This window comes from Condylura cristata, unplaced genomic scaffold (genome assembly GCF_000260355.1).
Source record: "Condylura cristata isolate star-nosed mole 26May11 unplaced genomic scaffold, ConCri1.0 scaffold00036, whole genome shotgun sequence".
In the NCBI taxonomy this organism is placed as follows: Eukaryota; Metazoa; Chordata; class Mammalia; order Eulipotyphla; family Talpidae; genus Condylura; species Condylura cristata.
Window position 1 is genome coordinate 1,361,613 of NW_004567137.1, and position 9,019 is coordinate 1,370,631.

General features: G+C 35.4%; 1 protein-coding gene across 1 annotated transcript in view; it reads left to right on the top strand.

Moving 5' to 3' along the window:
• Positions 1 to 9,019, top strand: part of ERGIC2 (ERGIC and golgi 2) — a 39,951-nt gene that overhangs the window by 23,013 nt on the left and 7,919 nt on the right. Inside the window, exons 8-11 of the mRNA XM_012732912.1 lie at positions 1,358 to 1,459; positions 2,522 to 2,617; positions 7,908 to 7,963; positions 8,715 to 8,813. Coding sequence (XP_012588366.1) covers positions 1,358 to 1,459; positions 2,522 to 2,617; positions 7,908 to 7,963; positions 8,715 to 8,813 — 353 coding nt within the window. The remainder of the gene's footprint in view (positions 1 to 1,357; positions 1,460 to 2,521; positions 2,618 to 7,907; positions 7,964 to 8,714; positions 8,814 to 9,019) is intronic.

A 9,019-nucleotide genomic window follows, 5' to 3' on the forward strand; every position in this document is an offset into this window, starting at 1 on the left:
CAAGTAGAAGCTGAGATTGTGTTTTTATATAAAAGTTAGGCATTTTTCACCATAGTAGAGCTTTCTGTATACTTTCATATATGGAATTTAAACTCTCATATTTACTGGTACATTTGAGGCAGAAATTACCGCCCCCCCCCACACAAACATACACAGTTTGGTGTTGTCTGGCACTTTTCCAACTGCCTAGCACTAAAAATTGGAAAATGGAAGAGTTGAATACCAACTACATAAAAAAAAAATGTGGTTTTTACTTTCTGCTATCTTTGGATGTAAAGGTTTTAAGTGTGTAGTCATATAAACCTGAAGATGGGTTCTGGCTTCCTGAAATGCCCTAGATTTTCATATTCTGCTTCTAAACATATATTCTTAAATGGACTAACATTCCTGAATAATGCACATAACAAAATGTGCTTTGCCTTTAGAATTCACTGAAGACTTCAGTTTTCTCTGTTTTTATTTTGCTTTTTTATGATATTTAGGATCCAAGTTATCCTCTCCTTCTGTAGTGGTAAATCTCAGGCTCTGGACATAGCCTTTTTGGTTTCTGCCATTGGTTGCATTTAACCTGGGTGTAACCAGACCAAATTTTGCCATGTTATGGGTGAAAATGGTGTTGCAGTTTTAAAATTAGCAGAGTGTGTAACCCCACTTTAATTTCTTAGTAGGAGATTTGTTAAGTTTAATTGATTTTTTTGAGATCTCATTACCTCTGAGTCACAATATGCTCAACAGTAATATAAAGGAAATCAAAAGAACATGACTTATAACAATATGTATTTCAGTATGCAAATGCTTATATTACTAGAAGTAACTCTTAAATTACTTCTAGATTTAAGATGTGTTCTGAAATTACAGTGTAAAAATGACTTGTAAATAGTTTTATCAGATTTCTTAGTTGATGGCTTATGTCTAATTCTCATGAGCATTTCTAGGAAATGTTGATTTTATCATTGTGTGGGATATAAAGTATATTAACAGAATTATATTTGTTTCCTTTAAGTTCCTGTGTTTGTTTTGTTGTACAAAGCTTCTATATGTTAATATGTGCATATGCATTAGAAGTACAATGTCTTTTTTTAGAGTAGATTTAAGTTCATAGCAAATTGGTAACCCTGATTGCTTAGACATCACTACTGATGGAATGAGGCTTCTGGAGCCCAGCTCGTGGGTCTCGAACTACCCTGCCTCACTTTTCCTGCTTTCAGGAAGATGACTAGAGAATACTTGATACTTTAGAAGAGTCCTTCTATGTCTTAACTAAGTGAGCTAACCATTGTTATTTTTTAATAAACAGTAGCTTTCTTTGTGAACCTTACTGTATTTCTGAATTGTTGCCTGTTTGGGTTGTATTTAGGATGCTACAGGTGATTCAAAGTAGACTGCAAGAAGAACATTCACTTCAAGATGTCATATTTAAAAGTGCTTTTAAAAGTGCATCAACAGCACTTCCACCAAGGTGAGATGTATATCTTAAATGTGTTAACAATTCATTATGAATTTGCTTTGACTTTATATTGGTATGGTTTAGTTCCCTGAATTTAACTTTTTTTTTTTTTAAGATTTATTTATACATACAGAACTGGGGTATAGGCCAAAGGTGCGGGGGTGGTGAGAGGCTTCACCTGAGACAGAGTGGGGAGCAGAACAGGCAGATTGACTATACTGCTGAAGGGAGTAGTGAGCAGGTCAGGAGAGGTCTGCCACGCCATGTGGGTCACCTCCGGGGCGCGTATCTAACTCATGCCGAAGTGGCTTTAGCTTCTTAGTGCTGTGCTTTAACCCACTGCACCACCGGGGAGGGCCTGAATTTACCTTTTAATAGAGAAAATGTTATGGTGATGAAGATAATTTTGGCTCTTAAATTTATACCTGTAATACTGACCAGAATTACCACACTATGATATTTAATTTTCATTTAATTTTTCTCTTATGTGTATGTGCTATATACCATCATATAAAATTATATTGTCATGAAGATATGTACATTTTGGTTAGGAATTTTGGTTTATTTCCCTTTCATACATTAGGGTGAATGATATTTAAAAATTGTTTGTGGAAATGCTCTTTTATACTGAAAGCTATACAGAGATTTTACATTAGCTCAGGAAGACCCTGTCATTGTCTCTTTGAACTCATGTGGCATATGCTTTCCATTTCTCATTCTTACTTCCATTCTTCCATGCCCATGAGTATCATAAACAGTACACCTCCATTGGACTACTTCTTTACTTTCTATCTCCCTTCTCTCATTGGATTTAGTGTGCTAGTTAGGTTTGAAGAGCCATGGAGTTTTAGATTTGTGTAACTACAATATGTAAGTTATAATTATTTTTCATCTTGTAAGCATATGATCATTTATAAATGTATAAGCTTCAAAAACTGCTGTTCTATTTTTGACATTCAAACCCTTACCTATCAGTTGATCTGTAAGGATTGTTTTCCCTCTCTACAAAATTTTCTCCCTTGAAATGGTGATGCTGTTGAATGTACTCTAAGTAACTGTATCTTGTTGTATCAGGGAGGATGATTCATCGCTGCCTCCAGATGCTTGCAGAATTCGTGGTCATCTATATGTCAATAAAGTAGCAGGGAATTTTCACATAACTGTGGGCAAGTATGTTCTTTTTACTTACTGAAAATACTTTGAACAAGTTGACAGCTTGGTTAAAGGCAGAATCTTTATCAATCAAGTAATACATTGTCTAACGCTGAAGTACTGCTTATTAAAATGTTGTGTCTATTTTTGATGTGTTGGGACTGGTATCTGGGGCTTCAATCTCGGGGAAAAAACTTTGAAAATGCCTTCAAAACAAAAAATAAAACAGTTGTCATAAATTTTATAGTAAAGTGAATGAACTGTAAGTAAATGTGACCTTCCACTTGCCAAGTTTTTTATAGTCAGAAAAGCTCTTAAATAGACATCATTTGTTCATTTTGTTGGGTGGTATTAGGTTTTGTTTTTTTTTTTCTTCTTGGTAGACCTCATCAATGAGAATTTTTTTAATTCTAAAAAAGTATTTTGATGGAGCTAGAAATTAGAAGTATATGGGGTAATATTAAATTAGGTAAAAGTTTAGTAAAGACAGCAGACCGCCTGCCTTCATGAGCTTCATCCAGCACAGACAATGTTATGTAAACTTGGTAAATTCCTGACTGAGCTGGCAGATGCTTTGATTCCCCCTGACTCCCCTGCCTCTCTCTATAAAAAGTTGCATCTGTGTATCAAAAGTTGCAGAGTTAAACAATTCATTGTAAAAGACTTTTTTTTTCTCTGTGCAAGGTGTTATACTAGATACCAAGGATGAAACAGTGAATATAAAAGAACACATTTTTGCTTTTATGTTGCCGACATTCTATGAGAGAATATGTGCGAACACTCTCTGCCAGCAGAAAGACGCCAGGATATATCTTCTTGTGGATCCTTTTATTCTGCTCCTCACTCCCGTTCTCTCTCCCTCTAGCTCCGCTCTCGCTCCCCCCCTTAGGGGAAGCGCATTGCTTAAATAGCATTCATTGGCCAATTAGAGCACTGCTCACGTGTATAACAACCATATTTGGCAGGACACACAACGCGCATACATTGATCATGCAAAAGCATATCCAATAAGATTGAATTTCCTTATACAGGCGGCTGTTGACTATTTTGTTTTTCACCAGCTCAACCGCACTGGCTAAAGGCCAGGCGCCATCTTGGCTGCTGAACCATGGGGCTAGGGTCCCGGACACCCCGACAAATATGAGCTTCACACTGATTACTGAGTTGCACTGAAGCTATAAAGGAAAGTACAGTATGGCAGATAGAAGCCATAGCAGGGTGCCTACCCTGCTTTGCAATTTGGCAGAGCTTTATTGAGGAAAACTTTTGGACTCTAGAAGATGATTAGGAATTTTTTGTAGGCGGGAGAGAGAAAGAGTAGAAGGCAAGGCCTTAAACAGGAAAGAGCACTACACGAGGCTTTTCTTCAGGGAGAGAAAACTTCAGTTAGCCCGTCATGCGGCGTGATTTCAGTGTTGACAGTGGTACCATTAGGCATCTGTTTGTCTCTATTGTCCCACTCTTCTGGGCAGTCATGCTTTGTTACTCATATTTGGACTCATTCTTTCTATCTTCAGTCTGTAGCTAGAAAGCTTAAGATTTCTTGGTATCATGAAGGAAGCAGTAGCAGTTGACTCAGAGATATTTAGAAGATTTTATTATGTCTTTAGATGCAAATGGTATCCTCCATAACTTACTGAAAGAGGGAAATGTTCAGTCTCCGATTCTCTATATCATAACCCTTTATTCCTATTTTTATTTCTCACTATGTTCATACCATCAATAAGTGGGATCAAATGGGAAAGCTTTGGTTTGTGTCTGTATCATTTCTGGGGTAGTATATAAACCCACTTTAATTTCTTGGTATGAGATTTGTCAAGTTTAATATTGATTTTTTTTTGGGAGATCTCATTACCTCTGAGTCACAATATTCTCATCTGTAATATAAAGGGGAAATAAAAAGAACATGATTTTAAACAATATGTATTTCAGTATGCAAATGCTTGGATGTGAGTACTGTGGAGGAGGTAATAAATAGGCAAATGATTTCCTAGTCTGTGGAATTGGCAGATAGAAATCACTGTAGTTGCAGGTTGAAGCACACACATCACCCTCAATATCAAGCAGAGGAGGTGCTGTCCTGCAACAGTGAAAGCTCTTTGTAATACTGTGAATGCACCAAAGTATGACTTCTATATCTTGGGAAACAGTGTATACTGAAACTACAACACAGTACTTTAATACTTGAGTGAAGTCAGATTCTCAGATCACATGCTCAGGTTTCTCACTTACATGAATGGCATGTGGAGCATTTGGAAGCCATGTGTGATGTGAACATTTGTGTGAGAGAACATTGCAAGATGGCTTGCTTCCCTGAGTGCCATCTACTGAGTCCCCAGAGCATTGCCTCCCACGTAATTGTAACAACCAAAAGGCATCCTCACAACTCCCCCTATATTCAAAACTATTTCCTTTCTATAAAATTTACATGAACTAGATTCTTACCTGGTGGAATCGAAAATACAGTGCACCAGAAAAGCAGTTGGTAAATTCGGAACACCTGGCCTTCGTGCATAGCGTTTCAGCAATTAGAGAACTATAGTCGTCTGTACTTGGATGGTTTATTTTGATTTTTAGTTTTTCAAAGGAAGATTTTTTTCATGCTTTTCATAAGTGTTTGAATATGTCACTAACATTCTCTCTCAAAAAGAAAGTATAATTTTCCTTCCAGAAGAAAAGCAGGGGTGTGGGAGACAACTAAAGTATGGTATAATGTAGTTTGGTGACTCAGAAAAGTTCCTCTTTCCAGATTTGTTTACAAGTTGGCAGGCATCCTGTGTAGACTCATGGATGGTACCAGTGGGGATGGAAACGAACTGCAGTAGACTTGTGTTTTGTGGCATGTTTGAGGTTAACACACTTAATGAGTGAAGGTGCTTCACCAGACCAAAGCTGCAGTCGTGCCAGTGCGCAGGGAGCAGCTCTGTGGCCGGAATGTTGTTGTGTTTGATGTTAGTTAGACGTTGATGTTTTCCAACTTCAACAAATATTCAGACCAATCAGTGCAGATTCTTTAATGTGGCAGTGGCATTTCATTGATTACAGATAGAATTTACAAGGTGTTTTCAATTTTGAAGAGTTTTTGCTGTCAAACCTTTAGTTAATTGTTAGACTTGGCAACCAGGTAAAGAAGGAATAAGGGATTATTTATGAACATCTTCAAAATGAGTTTTTGAAATTTTTTTTTAAAGGAATGATAGCAGTTATTCGAAAATATAAAGAAATAGTTTGAATTGGAGAGATGGCAGCTTAGAATGAAATGTAGGTGAACAATTTCCTATAGGCACAGGCAAAGTACTGCTCGCCTCTTGTTTTTGTATCATCCTAGAGGAGGAATAGTATTTGGATTTTTAAATGTTTGAGGATAAATTAGAGGGTAATATAACACACGAAAAATAGATAAAATTCAGTTTCCAGTTTATAAACATAAAGTCAGTGTGAGAAGACAAAGTGCTGATTGAATCCTGTGTGGCTTCTTATACTCTAGTAGATGAGAGTAGAATGGGGGAAGGCGACATCCATCACTTTGTGCTGTTGGTTGTGTGCTCCCAGTGACAATTGTAGTCAAGCTGTGTCATGTGTTTGCTGTTCTACAACATTTAACTACAACATTTAACTTTGTAATAGAAAAGTGAGGGGACTTCACATATACTTTTAAGACATAATGCAGCTGTAGATTATTATATCAAATTTGACATCAGAACATTGTATTTATAAAAGTGTGCAACCACACTATAGCTGTGCTACAAGAAAATGAATTATTTCATTATTACCAAACTAAGGTCTCATCACTACATTCCTAACGCACAAGAAAGCAATGGTTAGAAAACTTACAAAATTCACAATGCAATATCTATAAACAAAAATAGAATTTCTTTATAAAAACTATTAAAAGATAAGCCAAGTAAAGTCTTTACTGGTTAGTTAATGAAATTGATTGTAGCACTCAGAGCAGTGTGTCCAGGGAGGTTACTTGTGCCTTGGATGATTAGTCTTTGAGTGAAGTGACAGTATACTCACACTGAAGACATTGATGGTCCTATACAGTAGTTAGTTGAAATGCAAGATAGATGACTTTGAGTGACTCTCCTTAGCTCTTGTTGAGTATCAGAGTTTCCCACACTTAATTCAAAAATTTAATTTCAGCTAGTCTTACAGAAGGTGTGGAGAAAGAATAATCTTACTCGTTAGTTGGTGGAAATGTAAACTGGTATAGTCATTTTGGAAAGCAAGCGTTGATTTATTATAAAATTAAAAGGGAAATAACTCTGCAATTTAGAAATCCTGCTTTTGGGTGTCTGTGTGTGTCACATGTTTATTATGGTATTATTTTACTTCTTTACAGTAGCTGGGTTGTAGAAGCAACCTGTGTCCACTGACAGAGGACTGGTTAAAGATGTGGTATGTCCACACAGTGGAATACTACTCAGCTATAAGGAAAGATGAAATGTTGCAATCAACAGTAAAATGGAAGGCCCTGGTGGAGTTAAGTGAAGCAAATTAGATATATAAAGATAAATATATATAGAATGATCTCACATATATAAGGAAACAATGTAGATGAACTGACAAAACAAGTATAAACTAGTGGACGCTGATAGTGGAACTTAGGTTTCTGAAAGTGGGTAGAAGGGTTAAAGGGCTTTCAGAATTGACAACTACGCTGTCAAAAGTTAAAACAAGAAGCAAAATCGCCATTCTTATATTTGGACATATTTTCTTACCTTGATGCAAGTACAAAAAAAATGTTCATGTTCCAAAACCCATTTAGCTTTGAATTTGAGAAAATTCTGCCATACTTAGTGATTGATCTGTGATGCAATGACATGATAAAAAGCAAATAACCAAGAGACAAATCTATAAATTTGGATGGATGGTTTTGAAGACATTAGTGAATTATTTTGATCTGTTTTGTAATGGGACAGACTAACTAATCCCAGTTAAACAAAATGTTTCCATAGCAAAAACATTTGCATTGCAAATATAAATCTTTAGTTATTTATATTACTAATATACTTTTAATCTCATTAATAAAAAGGTTGTGAAAATTTGTATTTTCTCTTGTTATTTAACTAACTACATAATATCTTCAGTTTTGCTTCTTCATCTACGAAGCCTAAAATACTTGCTGCGTGGTTCTTTAAAGGAAAAATTTGTCAGCCCTTATGACATGAGTAGACATAACTACTTAAATCATAGGGAAATGGTGTTCTTGTATTAAGATGTAATTTAGGAAAGATCACCTTTCTGCTTTTAATAAGTTTCATGTTTAGATGCTATTTCTTTAACCTTTTTTTCCTCCTTTCAGGGCAATTCCACATCCTCGGGGACACGCACACTTGGCAGCACTTGTCAACCATGACTGTGAGTAATCATGCATTTGTTTCAGTAAAGATGGCGTTGAGAAATGTTTCTGGGATTTAATTTTAGTCTGGTGTATGTTGGGACTGTCAAAGTCAATAGTTTTGAAAACATATGTGCAAAGGAGAAAATATGTGATTAAATTTGTTGACTCTTAGTTTTATCGTGAGCTACCTGTGTTTCTCTTTAGTCGTGGCTCAGAAGTTGAGCTTAGTGAAGAAATGCCGAGGTATGCTTTGTATTACTTTATACTCTTCTGAAGTATATGTGGACATACACACACATATAAAATACTTGAGTTCATTTTATGTAAAATCATAAAAAGTTTATTTTTAAAGTCTTTAGAGAACAGAAACAAGCAGTTCCATTGAAAGCAAATTTGGTCACATTTAACAGTGATTTGCATCAAAACTACACTTGCTGAGAGATTTGTTATTTAGCAATATAGATACCACCAAGCAACGTGGTCCTCACACTGGGTAAGGATTTGGACTAGGAAATCTTTTTTTTGGTTGTCTGGATTAGATACAATATTAGTCTTAGAAGCTAATTTATTTACTAAATATAGAATTTAAGATAGTTTTTATCAGAATTCATTTACCCATGTACATATAATTCTCACGTTATAGCCATCTTTCCCAATATGTGGCGTTAGGGACTATATTATAGTTGCAGATTTTAGGTAATTTCATTTGAGAATAGATAAGACTATGAATCAATCTGTAAGAATTTAATTCTGTTTTTTTCCTTTTAGCTTACAACTTTTCTCACAGAATAGATCATTTGTCTTTTGGAGAGTTAGTTCCAGGAATTATTAATCCTTTAGATGGAACTGAAAAAATTGCTCTAGATCGTAAGTATTTAATAAATACTGTTGGAATTTGCATGTAGGCAGTGATTTTAGTAACTGTAATGTTAATACATTTTTAATAATCCTCATCATGCTCTTGTAACAAATACACAGGTATCTTTTAAGTTTTATTTAAATGGTTGATCTTCAAATGGAGGTTTATGTGGAGCATTTTTCTTGGTAGTGGGTAAAAAATGTTAAAAAAAAAA